Source organism: Sapajus apella, unplaced genomic scaffold (genome assembly GCF_009761245.1).
Source record: "Sapajus apella isolate SASKATOON/1434 unplaced genomic scaffold, GSC_monkey_1.0 scaffold7, whole genome shotgun sequence".
NCBI lineage: Eukaryota > Metazoa > Chordata > Mammalia > Primates > Cebidae > Sapajus > Sapajus apella.
This window is the reverse complement of record NW_022436947.1, coordinates 38,969,789-38,990,332: the sequence shown is the minus strand read 5'-3', so window position 1 is coordinate 38,990,332 and position 20,544 is coordinate 38,969,789. Positions and strand designations below refer to the sequence as shown.

The 20,544-nt window shown below is 38.6% G+C and overlaps 1 protein-coding gene across 17 annotated transcripts in view; it reads left to right on the top strand.

The window, feature by feature from the left end:
* The window catches only part of MAGI2 (membrane associated guanylate kinase, WW and PDZ domain containing 2), a 1,439,413-nt gene that overhangs the window by 1,318,217 nt on the left and 100,652 nt on the right, over positions 1-20,544 (top strand). For 16 of the 17 annotated variants that reach the window (XM_032275745.1, XM_032275743.1, XM_032275744.1 and 13 more), the window contains 4 exons: positions 3,903-4,088; positions 6,029-6,200; positions 11,310-11,529; positions 12,869-13,012. In XM_032275745.1, coding sequence (XP_032131636.1) covers positions 3,903-4,088; positions 6,029-6,200; positions 11,310-11,529; positions 12,869-13,012 — 722 coding nt within the window. The remainder of the gene's footprint in view (positions 1-3,902; positions 4,089-6,028; positions 6,201-11,309; positions 11,530-12,868; positions 13,013-20,544) is intronic. The other variant, XM_032275750.1, reaches the window with a different exon arrangement.

The window sequence follows — 20,544 nt, the reverse complement described above, 5'->3', positions numbered from 1 at the left end:
GTTTTATGCAAGTCACTCAGTCATTTGATGTGGCTACCATTGAATTTATTTCTGCTTTCATTCTTTTATTTTGATCTCTATTCTTTTATCTTAGTTTTTATTCTAACTACCCTAATAAAGTTAAAGTGGCCCTGAAACTAAGTTATTACCATGAGCAAATAATTCTGTTTACAGTGAAACTTTCATCTTGAAGTCTCAACCAGCAAGCTTTTCTAAACTAAGTCTCATCAGTCATTCCCTTGCTCTTCATAATTTAAATTGCTTTCAACCTCTGACATATCAAAAAAGAAGGTAGTAACCCCAAGGTTTGAAGCCATAGGGAAGGATTTGAACTGTGGCTTTGACACTTGTTTTCTCAACACTGAAGTCAGGATGATTATTATACTTTCACAGCTACTTCACACTATTGCTGTAAGGATTTAAAGTAAGAGAGTTCTGCAGTGCCTGGAAATTAACAAGTAATGGCTTATCATTGTTGGGCATACAAATTGTGTGTGCATGTGCGTGTGTGTGTGTGTGTGTGTGTGTATGTGTGTGTGTGTGTGTAAATCTGTTTTGAAACATTTGGAGTTTTATGCCCAATAAATTTCAAATGATCTACAGTAATAGAGGAGAACAGAGGCATAAATAAGTCAAAACAGAAAATCATCCAAAGACCATTTGTATATGTTTTGAAGTATGTTTTAAAATTTTATTTCAAATGTCAGAATTTCTAATATCCAAAGAAATTACTTCACACAAAAAAATGACACCATGATGTGAAGTCCTAACTGAACAGGATCTGAAGAGCTGTTCAATTTCCTCTGCTTTTCTCTCTTCTCCCCCCACCTTGCCTGTCAAAAGACACATGCAGCAAAAAACCTGCTTCAGGCAAAGTTCCTGACTTCCACTCACCCTTGAATCGGGACCACTCATAAAGTGTTTAGTTCTTGGCTTAGAGGCAGGCTGTACTCATCAAATAAAAGCACCTGATACTCACAAAGCAAGTAATAGATTAGAGATCTGAGCCAGAAAAGTAAGAAATGCAGGGCGGTGGCTACACTCACTAACAGCAAGGCTATGAAATCTGATAGACTAGGGTTCTAAGCGCTGTTTAGCATATGTGACCTTGGACAAATTAATAACTGCTATATGCCTCAGTTTCCTCTACTGTAAACTTGTAATGACATCGAATATTTCATATGATTTGTTAAGGGGTGTTTTTAAATATATATATATACACACACACACATGTATATCACGTAGTGCTTGGCTCAGGTAGGTACTCATAAGAGGTAAGAAAAACGGTTACTGATATTCAATAAGTGTGAAAGTATGTGTGTATATGTGTGTAGGACTCAATGTAGGTGATTAGGAGACCCATATCATGCTGATTTCCCTTTGAATAATAAACTCTTAGAAGTTGGTGTTTTCCTACAGAAACCTGCAACATCATCTTTTTTGTGAAATCAGATAAAATAAACTCTTGACCTCACCCAGTGTCTATCTAATCCACCAAACACATCTCTTTCATAACTGAAGTTATTTTCCTGTGTTGATAGTTAGGGGATATTGCTCTGTATAATCCTGTAGTGAGCAAAGTGTTCCTTCAATTCTAGCAGTATTACAGGTTTACCCCATGTGAAAAGAAACCAAGTTGGCACCTACACGCAAGCACACATACACCCCTCGGCAGTGATAAGAGAAATATTTAAAAGATAATAATAATAAAAAGAATGACAGTTAATACTTATAGATCCATTCTTACATGTCAGGCATTGTTCTCACTTTTCCTATGAAAACTCATTTAATTCTCAGATGCAGTCTGTGACATCAGTGCTATTACTGTACCAATTTTACTGCTGAAAAACAAACTCAGAGGAGTTAGGTAATTTTGCAGAGGCCACGGGATAGATAACAATATACACATTATGGCCAGGGAGACCAAATCATTTACAAGCCACCCATTCCAAGACACTGTTGAACATGAAAGGGGGCAAAAATAGGAACTAAAGTTCACCCTCATTGTGGTTGAAAACCAAATACCTCGCAATGCCTACATCATTTTTTAAAATCAGCACATTAATAAGTTCTTATTGTATTTCTACTTGAAAAAATATATTTATTGTCCTAAGATTCTAAGATGATCATTAACATGCTCTAGGTAAGGTGTTCTTCATTAAGGCCATTAGTGCTTATGGTAAATAAAAGTGTATCTCAGCTTCCAACATGATGAGTTTCACTTCAGGGACACAGGCTCAGCCAATATTTTCATATGTTATCTATAACCTTTCACAATAGAAGAATGAACAAGGTCCTGACTCATTAACTCACTAATTGTCCTTCCTTGCCACAGTTATTAGCTAATGTTCTGCCTTTTGCTGTAAAGCATGTGCAAGATTGAGAGTTCAAGGAATAGACATCCCTGAAGCATACTGAATGGTGGGTTATGTCACTGCATCTTTCTGCAGATCAAAGCAGTACCTGATTCCACAGGGAGAGCAACAACACAGAGTTGCTCACAGGTTTCTGAGCAGGGGCTCACAGTCTTGACGGGAGAAAGGAAAGAGAATGGGTTTCTAGATTGGTAGAAACTCCTTGAGGGAGTTTCCAGAAACACTGTATACTACTGATGTCCACCCCAAAAACAGTTATCTTGGTAGGTACTTGAACATTTACACTGAAGTTGACCTGCCAGGAAAATCTGTATGCCTGTATGTGTGGCTCTCCTCACACATATAAATAAATAATTAAAAGAAAATAAGTGAGCTGGGCATGGTGGCTCACACATGTAATTCCAGCACTTTGGGAGGCTGAGGCAGGTGGATCACCTGAGGTAAGGAGTTTGAGACCAGCCTGGCCAACATGGTGAAACCCCATCTCTACTAAAAATACAAAAAACAAGGCGTGGTGGCACATACCTATAATCCCAGCTACCTGGGAGGCTGAGGGCAGGAGAATGGCTTGAACCCAGGAGGCAGAGGTTGCAGTGAGCCGAGACTATGCCATTGCACTCCAGCCTGGGCAACAGCGCAAGACTCTGCCTCAAAAAAAAAAGAAAAAAGAAAAGAAGCATACATTGTTTTTAAAAGACATATAACATTTTACCAATCCTAAACATTTTTATATTTTAATATTTTGACATTTGGAGAGTATCTTATAGCCAATGGAGCATCTTTATTTAGTTAGCAGTGTTACTTCCCCGCCCCCCACCCCCCCGGTGACATATAAAATAAAGGTGTGTCTTACTATCCATGGCATTGCAGATTTGATAAAATGCATTATATATCAGACATTAGCAAGATATCAGCACAGTGTAAAGGTAAATCAGAAAGAAGAGGTAAGATGTGACAACACACTAACCTTTAAAGCTTAGTAGATGAGTGGGAAGTTGGTTATAACTTCTTTACCAAGTGGTTACTACCCATATTAACACATATTTCTTTCCTTCCTTGTTTTCTCTTCTCAATAAAATAAAATGGTAGAAATTAAATTTCTGTCATTTATTATAGCTCCCTTAAATTGCTGATTATTGTCTCTAGAATATGAGCTCATGGGGCACAAATCTCCCTAGGAGCTTCTTAGAAATTCACCTCCTGCCTAGACATTCTAATTGAGATGGGCCCCAGTAAGGCCCAAATAGCTGTCTATTTAACTCCTGGTTAATTTTGATCAACCCAAAGTTTGAGAACCCCTGGTCTGTGTTTGGAATTGGCCTATCACTGCAAAGGACTTGAATTTAGAAACTCTGGTCTCAGTAGTATGCACAGGACCCCATTTGACAGAAATCAGTGTGATTTCAAAAGGCAAATATACTGACAAAGGAAGGAATTCTGACATTGCATTGTTTCCTTTGGGGCTGGGACTGAAAGAACATGTATTGGTGATGTCCCTGATACCTATTTCTGTTGGGGTTTTTTTAGCTGTGCCCCATAAAATCGGACGCATCATTGATGGGAGTCCTGCAGATCGCTGTGCAAAACTAAAAGTGGGAGACCGGATCCTAGCAGTGAATGGCCAGTCTATCATCAACATGCCTCACGCTGACATCGTGAAGCTCATCAAGGATGCAGGTCTTAGTGTCACCCTTCGCATCATTCCTCAGGAGGGTGAGTGCCTGAGGCAGCCTTGCAGAGAGGCAGTCAACACACGGACACACTCACCGGCTGTTGTCAGCCTGCCCGCCAGGGTCGTGGAGTGCACATGCCTGCCGTCAGTGTGGCTTCAGAGTGTCAGAGGTTGATTATTATTTCCACCTTTGCAAAAACTCACACTCAGTTGTAATCCATATCCTGTTTACTCAGTACCTGTTTCATTCAGAGGTCAAGCTATGTGGCATTCCAGGCCACACAGAGTGAATTCTGAGACACCAGGTTATTCAGTCATCCCGTGTGGGTCCCCGTTTTTATGGTTATATTAAGTCAGAACTCATTCAGCAGAGGTGAAAGAGTTATAAATCTAAAAAAAAAAATTTATGTTAACAGTAAATCTCTAGAGGATTCTTCAAAGTCAGATTGGTTTTGAAAAACATGAAGTTTTGTGGTGTAAGAAGAGCTCATTTAGAAAATGTTGCATCTGATAAGAATTTAAAATTCTCACTGAGCCTTTGAATTTGTCTATACAAGGACTCCCTCCTGAGGCTCAAAACAGTAGTGAACAGTACAATTCATAACCATGCCCTAAGGGGCCATGGAGCTGTGAACATCACTGCACCATAAATTCACCATTTCCAGAGACAGTGGGTCCGTGACTTCTTTCTGGCTGCTGACTCATCAATGTTACTGAAGAATTCCATTTCTGGAGCTCACTGATGAATGTCCCACACAGGGGCTGATGAGCTCACTCAACTTGCTACCCTTTGTTTTATTCAGCCCCCAATTACATTTTAGGATTATCTGACATGCGGGCACCAAATGGCTAAACAGCCACTTGACTTTAAATATAAAACAGTAGTTCTCAACGGGGGTGATTTTCTCCCCCCAGGGGACATTTGGCAAAGTCTGGAGGCATTTTTGACTGTCCTGATTGGGGTGGGCACGCTGCTGGCATCTAGTGGGTAGAGGCCAAGAATGCTGCCAACCATCCTAAAATACACAGGACAGCTGCCCAAAGGAAAGAATCACCCAGCCCAAAATGCCTACAGTGCTGAGGCAGGGAAACCCTGATATAAATGGAGAAGACATTAAAAGATTTGGACTATGGGGAAAAAAAGGGGAAGAAGAGTTTGTAGAAGAATGCTAATAGATTACCTCCCTTTTCTTACCCAATCATAAAAAGAGACAGAGAAAAGAAAATGACCATGCTTTTTTTAAAGCTACTATCTGCAGACACCAATATGTATAAACTATTCAATGGAAATTAACTGCAAACAAGGCTGCTCATTGAAAATCTAAATGCTTCCCAGTTTTCCGAGTCTGGAATGTGTCTGTTGGGCCCCTATGCCAATATATAGAGTCAATTTCAGTTGAAAATCTGATGTTATTAGGAAAGAAATCTGGAAGCAGTTATTTAAGAACAGTTTTGTGAATCTTCCTGTGTCCATTTTTTCTTCTTTTTTCTTTCTGGAGAAATGCGGAGTCCAGTGGGCTATGAGGCAATAAGACTGACAAGGGATGAGGAAAAGATTGTAAAAAGCATTTTCCTTTTTATGGTTCATTACTTATCCACACGTTGAAAGACTCTTCAGACTGTTTATTACAAGTAAAATGTGGTGGCAGAACCATTTGCGAAAATAGAGTATGTGTTAGAGCTTAGTCCTTTGAATTATTTTTTCCATAGTTTTACGGGGTTTTTTGGTAATCTTTTCTTCTGGCAGAATGACAAGATACTGTTTATAACCTTGTTGCGCAGTGATCATTAATGAAAGAATATAGATATCGGAAGTGGTATTAGAACTTGATAAGTTTCACCTGCTATCTAAACACCTAACAGAAACAGAAATAACCAAAGCCTAAGCCATCTGCAAAGGCAACAACACCACCTCTGATCACCTCTTTCCCCTTATCAATGCTAACCTGACTTCATCTGGCGCTTTGGTTCTCCATCGCAGAGCTCAACAGCCCCACCTCGGCACCCAGCTCAGAGAAGCAGAGTCCCATGGCGCAGCAGAGTCCCCTGGCACAGCAGAGTCCCCTGGCACAGCCAAGCCCAGCCACTCCCAACAGCCCCGTCGCCCAGCCAGCACCACCTCAACCACTTCAGCTGCAAGGCCATGAAAATAGGTAAAGTTGCCTCTGACATTTGTGATTCTGAGAGGCGAGGGGGTGGGGAGGGGAGGGAGCGTTTGGGGACAGTACAGGACAGGCAGAGAGATTTCTCATAAAGTAGAAATCGCTGTGCGCACCTGTGTGTGATTTTGAGGTTGTGTGTGTGTTATAGATATGGTTTTATTAGTAGATAGCTGAGTGTCTGTCCTTCACAAAGAGAGACGCTTTCCTGAGGAAATGGTGAGCAGTTGCAGATGAGTAGGGCTTAGCAGTTGAAGAGTGTGTTAAAGGGAGGTCCAGAGTGAAAAACATACTCGAAGGCCCTCTGGCAGGAGCGAGCATGCAGCATGAAAGATAGAGAGATGGCCAATATAGGGGTGACAGAGGCAGAAGTGCACGATGTCAGATGCAGCCAGTGAGGGTGGCCAGGGCCATCCCTAAAGGGCCTGGTAAACATGCTTGTTCAATGTTTTGATCTTTAAGTGCATTGGGCTTTGAAGGGTCTTAAGCTGAGGACTGATATCACTGGATTTGCTTTATAAGAAGGCCTCTCAGTCTGCCCTGCAGAGAGCAGACAGGAGGCTGGCAGGGTAAATGCAGGTTAAGCAGTTAGGAGTTGGCTGCAGACGTCCACTGAACCATGAAGGTCATGACTAAGAGAATGCTGAAGGATTTGTAGGCATTAATAAGTATTAGCAGCCAAGTGTGGTGGTTCACGCCTATAATCCCAGCACTTTGAGAAGCCAAGGTTTGAGGATTGCTTGAGCCCAGGAGTTCAAGACCAGCCTAAGCAACGTGGTAAAACCCCATCTCTACAAAAAATACAAAAATTAGCCAGTCATAGTGGTACTCGCCTGTAGTTACAGCTACTTGGGAGGCTGAGGCAGGAGAATCACTTGAGCCCAGGAGGCAGAGGTTGCAGTAAGCTGAGAACATTCCCATTGCACTCCAGCCTGGGTGACAGAGTAAGACTCTGTCTCAAAAATAAAATAAATTAGCATTTTTACTGAGTATAATAACTTTACATCCTCCTACTCACAATCTAATGAGGTTCGTCTATTCCACACATAGCATTAGAGATAGGCATCATAGACTAAAGAATACAACATTTTGAACTTCCAGAAAAACAATTTTATAAGAACAACACTGTCTTCTCATTGTGACCTGTAAATAACAAGGATCCTGGGTTGGGTTGCACCATTAAAGAAAAAGATGAAGACATGTTCCCATGATGCTTTCTCCGTTTTCATGGGAGAAAAACAGAACAATTCACAGAAACACGTCTGCATACAAACCCCTCGCTGGCCTTTTTCATGATTCTAATGTTTTCTGAACATCTGCTTCCCATCCCTCTCCTCCCATGATGGTGAAGATGAAGTGAGACTCTGTTTTTGATTCCCAGAACTCTCTGGGTTCATCATTCACATTGTTGCAAGCAAACTCTGTTCCCTGTGCCACAGGTGGCATTTCTACAAAGCCTCATTCTACTGATTTCCCATTTGCTTTCATAGAAAAATAAATGTCTGGTTGTCCTCAGCTGCTTATGTTTTTAATATGTGCAAGAAAGAGAAAAGCCCCATAAAGCAAATGATGCAGAAGTGAGAATTTGACAATCCATAAGAAGGGTAGGTCCTAGGTGTCTCAGTAATGAGCCTCAGATGTGTTTGCTCTTGCCGTGTATCAATTCAACAGATTGCACTGGCTTTCCCCAGAATTCATTTTAGACTCAAGAGGAAGGACTTGAGCGCCCCAGCAGTCCCCAAGCCAGCTTCAGGCTATTCTTGCTGTGGTCAATTAATCTTGCAGCCACATTGCATTCTCCTTTCCAGAGTTGGATTTCCCTGGACATGGCTCTTGCTTCCACGCTTGGGTGGGTGAGCTCATCCCTGGCATGCTGTATCCCTGAGGGGAGAACCACAGCTGGATACAGCCACTGTCATACCCCATCTGCCACCAGCTCACAACTGGGATACCTTGTTCCCTATCACAGAAGCAGTGGTCTCTGGACATCCTTACTGCAGAGTGAAATATTCCTAAAGATGAACCTAATCCAAATGTGTATAAGTCACCAACATATTTGCCCAGAGTTTAAGGTATTTTGGTGCTTCTACTACTACATTGCTTCTAAAGTATTTTGCTTCGATTACTATATTAACAGCTTAGGAAGTGCTCATTCCAACTCTAGGGCCCTTTATTGGCCCTCGGGTTTACTGGTTGAACTCTGGGATTCCTGGTGGTGGCTCATTTATATATGAATGAAGAGGTTCAGTAATCTTACAGGTACCAGAAACATTTTTCCTAATTACATTTTAAGATGTCCATGGTATCAGAGGGAAAACTCTTTGCCATTTTTTTAGATCAGGCTGGAGACCTCTCTAAAACAGTTTATAAGCCAAGTGCATAGTATGAATTTCCTGTTTCTCCATTTGTCCAAGGAGTGCCCACCTACATGTCAAATTGAGCCAGTTCTCATATTAGAGCGGGACAAAATAAAATGGCAGTCTGCTTGCAAATGTCTATGTTGTGAGTTAGAATGAGTGATATTTTTTCCTGCATATTTACCCTTGGATTGACTTCCTGTGACATCCCATACACCTCTCCCCATTTCTCAGTCTTTTAACATTTTTTGGGTGTATGCTCAGGAAGCACGAAACAATTTTAATATGAAGATAAGCAAAAACACTATTCAAGGAGAAGCATTTGTTGAAAACAGTGGAACAGCCGTTATGGAATATATTTCAAAACTAAGTATAAATAGCAGAGTTCACCTTCTCTAGCAAGGGCAATTGATATTTGCAGTTTAATTGGCAAGGTCAGTGAAAGACCATTGGAAACTGAATTATTTCACAGACTTTGAACTCTAGATGCCCAGGACTGGAAGTGATTCTTGAAGGGCCACATGACGTGCATTCTTACCATGGGCAGCATTTCTTTGTTCTGGAACTTTTTCATACCACAAAAACCTGCTAGAATGTACCATTTGCAGTCTGGTTTTTATCATTTCTAAAGTCTCTTCAACAATGGAATTAATAGCTATGATGGGTTATATTGATGATCTTCTTTCAGAAGTAAAAGAACTTAAGAGAGTCAGTTTTTAAAAATAATCCTGAGTTTTCTTTAAAGTGTTTCACACATTCAATGCAACATAATTTTTGTCCTAGCTGGTATATTATTCACTTAAAAGTTAGAAACATTCATAAAAAAATTAGTATGTTTTCCTTATTAAAGAATTCTTCAATGTGTAGTTCAACTTAAAATCCTAACGCAAAACGCTGCATAGAATATAGTTTGAATGCCTGACAGCCTGGATGAGAGTGTTGAAAGTTTCAACTGCTCCTATTTTTAGTCATTTGTGTTACTTTGGGGGAGATTCTTACATTTCACCCTCTTTTTCCATATCTCGAGACACATCTGGTTAAAAATTGAGCACACAATGGATATTGCATGTCAATACCACACAGATCATGGAAATAAAGTGACTATGTGATAACTTAAAACACTGTGACATCCAAACCACCAAGCAAGCTATTTCCAGAAAGGAATCAACACACACTGGCAAATGTCACCCAGTTCAATTCCTTTTGTTTAATGCATGCATTTGCATAGTTAAGCATCTTATTCAAAGCATATTTTAAATAATTCTATTCTCAGCATGCATACTCTCAGTAGGCAAGTGGACAACTGAGGTATAAAGCAAAGCCAAAATTATGCAGCTCACAAAAGGAATGCCTCTCCTCTGCAGGGTTAAGGAACAAATGGGACCTACTCAGAGTTGATTAACTACATTACTAACCCCCTTCTAAGAGCCCCAAATAAACACATCTGTTGCCATGCACTTTCAGTGTGCCCTCACCAAATATTAGATTACACTACCGGCAATTGTTCAAGCAAGTGATTTTAAAAAATACTTAATACTAATCAGCACCAGTGAGACCATAAGCCAGTAAAAAAAAAAAAAAAAAGATACATCTAGAGTTAAAGGTAAGAATTCTACTGGTTTGCACCAGTTTTCCTGACACATTTGAGATTTTTCTTGCTGCTAAATATTATCTCAATTCCTCATACCCTCCAATTAATTTTAGATAAAATTGTTACCATGTAGAATGTACTTTTTCAATCTACCTACATCCCTGGGTAGCTCATTATAGACTGTTGCCATGGCAATAGGCAGTGAACAACAGAATTAAGTGGCCTCCACACCATGGTGATAATTTTTCAGTTTACCTTATTAATGATCCCACAGTGGTAGGGATTGGCTATTTCTTTTGAAACTAGTAACCTCCTCAGCTTAAAGCAGTTTGGATCACAAAACAATGCTAAACTCCCAGCTCTGGTCTCTGTGTTTATTTCATTAGTAACTAATATCTAGAAGCAAAAAAAAAAAAGAGATATATGTTAGACACAAACATTTTTGCCTTCTCTTCCATCTTATGACCACCGTAGTATCTGATGCGAATCCTTATAGCTATGGTGTAGTATTTAAGCCTCTGTGTAATATGTTTCCAATTTTACCAATGATCCAATGACTTGTCACTTATTTGTAGTGATTATATTTTACCATCACTCCTTTAACCTCTGTAAAATATTCAAAAAGACCCAACTCAGCAGGTTAAAATAGCCTTAATTGTGTGTTTGTAATGTATTTACAGATCACTTCAATCATGTTTTTATAAAGTAATGAATGATCTACCAAGGGGTGTGTGTGAGAGAAAAAAGTGAGAGTGAGAGAGGAAGGTTGGTGTACTGGTGTGAAGACAGGCTGATTTTGGGGGATGTATGGTTCAGTACTTCAATCCCTAGATTTGCTGTGGCTGTACAGTTTTTAAATAGCCAAAGTCAAAGAGGAACATCCATGAGTCCTTTTCCACAAGGTTCTGGTTGAGCCATCATTTTTACCTTGACTTCTTAAGGAGCCAAATGAAAAGTATACAATGTGGCATTCGTCACAGATTTTTAAATAATATTTATTTAATCTTTTCATAATCCTGAACATGCAACAGGACCACCGAGAGGAGTGGCTTGTGTGAGCTGTCATGGCTGGACCACCTCTGGAGGCCATGTGATCATTCTAGTCTCCTTAGAATGCACCTGAGTTACAAGCAAATCCCATTTCCATTGATTTAGTTACAGGTCAGAAGTGAAAGCAAGGCAAGATGTGAAACCAGACATTCGACAGCCTCCATTCACAGACTACAGGCAGCCCCCGCTGGACTACAGGCAACCCCCAGGAGGCGATTACCAGCAGCCCCCGCCCTTGGACTACAGGCAGCCTCCCCTGCTGGACTACAGGCAGCACTCCCCTGACACCAGGCAGTACCCTCTGTCGGACTACAGGCAGCCCCAGGTACCTCCTCCCCAAGAGCAGGGTGGGCCCTGACCAAGGCTTCCAGAGAACTGCAAGGAATGAAATTGAGACAGAGGAAAGTGTACCTGTCTGGGATAGACAGTTGCAGTTCTATTCCTAACTCTGATAACATCGGGGTAACACCTGCATCCTCAAAAACATGCTGGATAAATAAATCTATTTCAGAATAAACCAGGACAATAAATAAATATGGATAAATAAATAAATAGTGGATGAGTAGTAATGGAATGAACTAATCCCTGCTAATACTAGCTAACTCCCTGTATATTTCCTTGTCAAAGTATCTAAAATGCTCTAAGCTGGGACCTCTGAGAGTGCTCCTAAGGAAACTTTATAGATGCTAGCACTGGAGCTATTTTAGGTCCATAGTTTTTTACTTGGCCCCCTACCTGCCTTTCTGTGATAAAGGGCCAAGCCCCTGCACATAAGGGTAAGACTAGGCCTGGCTTCACAATCCAGAGTGTAGCCTGTGCAACAGCCAACAACTTCCTGTCTACATAACCAGTGGCATGTTTGTTATGATTATTCGTTGATGCACTTCGTGTCAACTTCCTTTACTTCTCTGAGATTCAGTTTCCTAAAGGGAGGGTCTTCCTTACAGTCCACAGTGAGGATTCGACATTTATGGAAAGAGTCTAGACCAGAGTTTGGTATCTAGAAAATATTTTCTACTTCATAACTACACATCAAAATATAAATTAAGTACAATCTCAATTCTATCAGATTATATTGTGTTTTATTACGAATTGAAGATCGCCTTTATCCTCAAAGATTTTAAGAATAGTGAAGATCAGAGATTCTTGGACATATTGTATTTCAGGTAAAAGAGAAATTGATTTTGTACATTCCAATTTGATATTCAAAAGTCTGTGCAACTGAGAGATCTATCAGATGCCACTAAATTTCACTTTTCTAATCAGCAAACTCTGTAATTTACATACACACAAGCACATACACACACACCTGATATTTATTTATCATGCTCAACAGCAGTGAATGAGAAAAATCAAAGGAGAGATGATATCATTCAAGCCTATTGGTAATCATTCCACATTTGCCAAGTAAACCAATGAATACCAAAGTAAGCAAACTACACAGTAATTCTTTGATGACCAAGTAAACTATGCTGTGGTCTGCTCAAACCTTTGGAATTTTGTCTTGCATTTGGATAGTTCATAAAGTCAGATTACTACTTCTCCCATCATCATGTCATTTGGAATACATTGACTAAGAGAGAGAAGGAGAGCACAGAGACTAGCCACAGAAGCTTCACTGATACTAAACAATTGTCTATTCCATTTTCTCCCCCACCCCAAAGGATTTTGATTATTTCACTGTGGACATGGAGAAAGGAGCCAAAGGATTTGGATTCAGCATTCGTGGAGGAAGGGAATACAAAATGGATTTGTATGTGCTGAGATTGGCAGAAGATGGACCAGCAATAAGGAATGGGAGAATGAGGGTAAGAACAGTCTCTTTTTATAGAATTGCTTAATTCTGAAAGAAAACCCCACTGTGGCATTGGAAGAGTGCTGAAGCATGCTGTCAGACAGAGTTGCTGTAGGTTTGCCTTCCTTCTAGTTCATGACCCAGTTTCTTAAAGGTTTGGCCAAATGCTATTTTATAATATCTCTCATTCTCATGTTTCTGCTTATGACCTTCTAATTGATTAAACCTCAATAAAGCACTATTTTTCTAAAGAGCAAATGAAAGAAAATGGAGAAAGTATTGAAATCTAAAAAATAGCTTGAAAAGGAAACATTATTTCTCCATAATTCTTTCTATAGTTTGATGATTCTGTTTTCATTAAGGTTGAATCTTTTGAAATTTATTTTTAGTTTTGTGCTTTCTCCCCCATAGTGATTAATCTTACGCTTTTGCAGGACTTTTCGGAAATGTTTCATTTGTGTTGACTCGTCTTTTGGTTTGATACTGGGCAGACAGAAGCATTACGAGAAAAAGGGATTTGGCTTCTTGGATACAGGTTGTTCTTAAAAATGACAGCAGGAGGCTGGCATGGTGGCTCATGCCTGTAATCCCAGCACTTTGGGAGGCCAAGGCAGATGGATCACAAGGTCAGGAGCTCAAGATCAGCCTGACCAACATGGTGAGACCCAGCCTCTACTAAAAAAAAAAAAAAACACAAAACTTAGCCAGGTGTGGTGGCATACGCCTGTAATCCCAGCACTCAGGAGACTGAGGCAGGAGAATCGCTTGAACCTGGGAGGTAGAGGTTGCAGTGAGCGGAGAGGTTGCAGTGAGCCGAGATGGCACCACTGCACTCCAGCCTGGGTGACAGAGTGAGACTCCATCTCGAAAAAAAAAAAAAATGACAGCAGCTAGAAATTTTCCAATTAGAGTATAAGTTGAGAGTGGATTTTTTCATTTAATAATTACTTTGAGGCATCTGATTGATGAGTAACTAATTCTTCATTTAAGTGTATAAAACAAAGCTTGTTAACAAAATAAAACATTAGACAGTCTCCTTTCTCTCTCTCTCTCTCTGTCTCTCTCTCTCTCTCTATCCATGTGTGTGTGTGTGTGTGTGTGTGTGTGTGTGTGTGTAAAATCTAGGATTTATTCTTGCCCTCCCTCCTAGCTCTTTAAGTTAATACAGAAAAGCGGTGGCTTTGGGATTCTGGAGCCTCGGATTCTTGTGCAGAGCCTCACCAACCAATTTTCCCTGTTGGCTGAATCTGTTATTTCTACCACCAAGTCTACATATCTGTGATACTCATTTCCAAGTCAGGGGATTAGCCACAGTACAAAAACAGAAAGCAGGCACATCATGTCTTGGTTTCTTCTTCTCACCACACTCCTTTGACAGCTGGGAACTATCTGAGTTGGAATTTAAACCCGGGCAGGGCTGACACCAAAGACTGGCAGCCCCCGCCCTGATCTAGCACCAGCTTCCTCTTACCTGTCTCACCCTGGTTTGAAGATGGGCCTCCACATGGTTTCCTGTCTCTATAGCTTCCCTATCAACCAGAAGGACACTTTCTTAACCTACTGTAAAGCCAGCTCACAAGTGGTTAAGTAAAAAAATATTAATCGTCGCAGCGCAGGTGAAACACAGCAGAAAGACCATGAGCGAAATGGCCAGAGCCCTGTGAGAGATAGAGGCCCACAGTGGACTGCAGGGCTGGTCTCCGTAGGTTACAAACAGTGGCCATGTATTTTAACAAGGGGTCTACATGACTCACTGCTGGATAGATACAGTACTCCCAAGGCCAAGAAGCCTAAATAGAGAAATACTCTTACAGGAAAAGATTCCTCTTTCTTACAGAATTTAAGCCAGAGCAATTGTTCTCAGCATAGTTCCTGACATCAGCATCACCTGGAAACTTGGTGGAAATGCAGATTCTCGAGCCCCACCCCAGACCTGCTGAATCAGAAACGCTAGGATCACCCACCAGGCTATGTTTTAGGAAACCCTCCAATCGAATCTCTGAGGTTTTACCTTCCGAGGTTTTTTATAGATACTTGTGTCAACTGCAGTCCAAAAATATTACATGAAAATTTTCAGAAATAAACAATTTATAAATTTTAAATTGTACAGCATTCTGAGTAGTGTGCTGAAATGTCCTTCCCAGAAGGTGACGCAGCCCTTTATCCACACTGTAGATGCTACCTGCCCATTGGTCACTCAATAGCTCTCTCGATTATCAGATGTATTAAAAGTTGAACAGACAAAACAAAACATAATTTGTGAATGCAGAAAATAAGGGGAATAGTAATAGAGATGTGTATCATTGTCATGTCTGATTGCTTTTCTTCAGTCACTCAAGAAGACTAATGTTGGCTGGGCACAGTGGCTCATGCCTGTAATCCCAGCACTTTGGGAGGCTGAGGCATGCGGATCACGAGGTCAAGAGATCAGGACCATCCTGGCCAACATGGTGAAACTCCGTCTCTACTAAAAAATACAAAAATTAGCTGGGCGTGGTGGCGCGCACCTGTAGTCCCAGCTACTTGGGAGGCTGAGGCAGGAGAATTGCTTGAACCCGGGAGGCGGAGGTTGCAGTGAGCCAAGATCACACCACTGCACTCCAGCCTGGTGCCTGGCGACAAAGTAAGACTCAGTCTCAAAAAAGAAAAGAAAGCTAACATCATAATGGAAACACAATGGACAGTCAGGTTTTAAGGAAACGTATAATAAATTATTGGAAAATATTACTGAATCTCTTTGTAAAAAGAAGACTTATGTTTGTAAAATAGTCTAATAAAATTGGGAGGGATGAATTTTTCATAGCTAGTGAATAAATCTCTGATACAAAGTTCCTGGGAATATAACCTAATTAAGCACTGAAACTAAATAGAACACACAGGCAAAAAATAGTGAATATAAAAAATATTGGAGAAGCTCAGTAAAACAGGGAAGGTAAGAAATCAGGAGACATTTGGAGGGAAAGAATAGAAATTCCAAGTGCTTAAATAAAAATCTGAGAGTCAAAAGAGGATCTGAAAGGAGATCAAGTTTGCTCTTAAAATGGTAAAATATTTTCCTGTTTCCATAAAAGTATAATATAGTTCGCATTTCCATAAAATGTATTTTTATGATGAAAAGGAACATCATTTCATAACTTCATCACCTGCAGCTGGGCACCATTTGTATATGCCTAGTTAGCATCACATAAACTTATTTATAAAATGGTTTACCTACTTTCTGAAACTCACATGATGCAAAAGTCTGCTTGCAATGGGCTTTAGAATGACCTAAAACATTTTATTCAACTAATCAATGCACAAAAAAGATACCACTTGCCCATCTTTTTTTAATGGAAAGCAACATTCTCTGAAATTAGCTTATTTTAAATTTGTCACCTTTCTCTCCATGGGCCAGACATAACTATTCAAAACAAAAGCATTCTGGTTTACATATTGTTCTTATTAAACATAAAACCATTTACAAAGAATATTTCTAACATATGTAATAGGTATAAATAATAACAATGATTCAAGGACCCATGAACCCATAGCCCAGCTTAAAAAACAGAATATTACCAAGCTCCCATGATTTCATTCTCCTCCCACTCTCCAGCCCTCAAAGAGAACCATCTTCCTAAATAAAGCACTTGACATTTCTTCTATTGTTACCACAGATGTGTATATCTCTCAACTATATCATTGGGTTTTGCACACTTTGTGAACTTTATGTAACTGAATCGTACATGTTCTCCTCTGTGGTTTCCTTTAACTTCATGAGATGCATCCAAGGTTGGTGTATGAAGCTATAGTTCATTTACTTTTCACTGCTATAAGGTATTTCATTATACAAATATGCTACAACCTATAGTAGTTATCTATTTTTCTGTTTTATGGACATTTGAGATTTTCTCTGTCAATTTACACTTTTTGGTTGTTTCCAAGATTTCTATAACTTATACAATCCTTGTACATCTTTCCTACTGTATCTATGCAAAACTTTCTCTAGACTAGACTATATGCCTTGGAGGGCACAAGTTTAACTTACTTAAGTAACACAAAAGTGTTGTCCAAGGTGGTTATACAGTTATATTAGCATGTAAAAAAGTTTTTCTTACTACGCACACTCACAAGATTTGTAATTCAGACTTTTAAACTCTCATTCTGGTAGGTAGAAAATGACATATTTTAGGTTTAGATTTGTATTTCTTGATTATGAATGATATTCATCATTTTTTATGTTTTATTAGACTTTCATGTTCTCTCTTAAATAAAAAATGCCTGTATATGTCTTTTCTCCATTTTCTGTTGAATATTTCTTCATATTTATTATAGAAGTGTTTATATGATTATTGTTTATATTATTATTAATGTGATACAGATATCTTATGCCAGTTTATACTTGTAGTTTCACTTTCTTTATAATGCTCTTTGATAATGAGAAAGTCTTAATTTTAGTGTAATTGACTTAACCTTTTTATATATATACAGTTTCTACTTTCTGTGTTTTGTTTGAGAAATCATTCCCCAAGACATGGTCTTAAACATCTTCTTTTATATCTTCTTCTAAAAGTTTTATAGTTTTACTTTCTATATCCAAGCTTTTAAACACCTACAATTGATTTCTCTGTATGATATAAGGTAGAACTCCAATCTCAATTTTTCCATATGGATAACCACGTCACAGCATCATTTAATGAGTATTTCTTTGCCCTTCCCCCCAAACAATCTGCAATGGCAGCTCAATAATAAGTTAAATTTCTATAAAGCAATGGTCTGTAAATGGATTCTTTATACTGTTCTACTAGTCTATTTGTCTATCCCTGCATCAATGCCATACTTATCTTTTAATGAGTGTTGAGTGTTTCATGGGGAAACTGTCTCTCCCCTCAGACATACATCTTAATCCTTCAGGGGTGTTTGGATATTCTTGGGCTCTTGCCTTTCCATATAATTTTAGAATTTGCTTGTCAAGTTTCTAAAAAATCCTGTTAGAAATTTTATTGGAATTGCTTGAAATTCATGTATAAATGTGGACAAATTTACATCTTTATAATATTGAGTCTTTCCATGAACATGATATAATCCATTTATGTAGATTGTCCATAAAGTGCTTAAAGTTTTATAGCTTTTTCCATAACATACCTGCAAATATCTTGTTAGGCTGATTCTCAGGCACTTTTTGTATTTTATTTTTACTCTTGAACATAGTATTTTTAAAATCTTTACACAAATGCATGTGTTCAGTGAATATATGCTTTTATTATTTTGAATGCTGTCTTTTTTTTTTTTTAAGAGCAGTTTTAGAGTCACAGCAAAATTGAGAGGAAGGTACAGAGATATTCCATACAGTCCCTGCCCCATACATGCATAGCCTCCTCTCTCATTATCAACACTCCCCACCAGACTGGTATATTTGTTACAATGGACAATCAGTATTGACACATCATTATCATCCAGAGCCCCTGGTTTACAGTATGGCTCAGTCTTGGTGTTGTACATTCTATAGATTTGGACAAATGTGTAATGGCACGTATCCACCATTATAATATCATAAAGAATATTTTCACTGCCCTAAAAATTCTTCGTGTTCCACTATTCATTCCTCCCTCCCCACTAACCCCTGGCAACCATTGATCTTTTTGCTGTCTGCAGAGTTTTACCTTTTCCACAATGATTCATTTAGTTGGAATCATACAGCATGTAACCTTTTCAGATAGACTTCTTTCACTTAGTAGTATGCATTTAACTTTCCTCATTTAACTTTCCTCCATGTCTTTTCATGGCTTAACAATTCATTTCTTTTTAGCGCTGAATAATATTCCATTGTCTGGATGCACTACAGTGTATTTATCCACTTACCTACTGATTTGGGCAATTAGGAATAAAGCTGCCATTAATATTTGTGTGCAGATTTTTGTGTGGACTTAAGTTTCCAACTTCTTTGAGTAAAAACCAAGGAATGCAATTGCTGGATCATATGATACAAGTATGTTGAGTGTTGTAAGAAACAACCAGCTGTCTTCCAAAGTGGCTTTATCATTTTACATTCCCACCAGCAGGACGAATGAGAGTTTCTGCTGCTCCACATCCTCGTCAGCATTTGGTGCCATCATTGTTATGGATTTCGGCCATTCTGATAGGCATGCAATGGTATCTCATTGTTGTTTTAATTTGCATCTCCCTGATGGCATATGATGTAGAGCATCTTTTCGTATGCTAATTTGCCATCTGTATATCTTATTTGGTGAAGTATCTGTTAAGGTCTTTGGCCCACTCTTTATCAGGTTATTTTTCTTTTTATTGTTGAGTTTTAAGAGTTCTTTGCATATTTTGGATAACAGTCCTTTATCAGATATATCTTTTATAAATATTTTCTCCCAGTCTGTGGCTTGTCCTTTTAATCTCTTGACAGTGTCTTTTGCAGAGCAGAAATGCTTCATTTTAATTAAATTCAGCTTCATAATTATTTCTTTCATGGATTATGCTTTTTGTGTCATATCTAAAAAATCACTGCCAAATCCAAGGTCTTATAGATTTTATCCTATGTTCTCTTATAGGAGTTTCTTACTTTTGCATTTTACATTTGGATCTGTGATCCATTTTGAGTTCATTTTTGTGAAAGATATTTTGGTCTGTGTCTTGACTCATTTTTTTGCCTGTGGATGTCCAGTTGTTCCAGCACCATTTGTTGAAAAAACTATTTTTTCTTCATTGCATTGCCATTGCTCCTTTGTCAAAGATGAGCTGACTATATTTATGTAGGTCTGTCTATTCTGTTCCATTGATCTATTTGTCTATTCTTTTACCAATACCACACTGTCCTGATTACTGCAGCTTTATAGTAAGTCTTGAAGGTAAGTAGTGTCAGTCTTCCAAATTTATCCTTCTCCTGTATATAGTTATTTTTAATGGAATTTTAAAATTAACTGTTAACCAGTGAAAAGAAAGGCAATCAAATTTTGTATATTGATCAATTATATCCGGCAAAATTTACTGAACTCTCCTATTACTTCAAATAATTTATGTGTAGGTAGCTCTGGATTTTCTGCATAATAATCACATTTTCTATAATTAGAGTTTTGGAGTTTTCTTTTCCTTTTCAGTCCTTTTATTTCTTTTTTTAAAATTTCATTGGCTTGGCTTACTGTATGATGCTAAACAGAAGTGGTCAAATCAGGCACTTTTATTTGTAACCTTAAAGATAATGTTTTCTAAAATTTCATTAAACATGATGTTTAATGGGTTTTTATAATCTTTGTCAGATTAAAGATGTTTCCTTCTATTACTAGTTTGCTAGGAGAGTTTATTATGAGTAGATGATGAATTTTCTCTACTTTTTCTGCATCCATAGAAAATATCATATGATCTTTTTCTTTAATATGATAATTAATATAAGTAATCATATTAAAGGATTTTTATGGTTAAATTACTTCTGTGTTTCTGGGATAGGCCCTATGTATTTCTGATGTATCATTTTTATGCATTGATCAATTCTGTTTTCTGTTATTTCCTTTAAGATTTTTGTATCAGTGTCATTAAGATTGGCCCGTAATTTTCTTGTAGTAT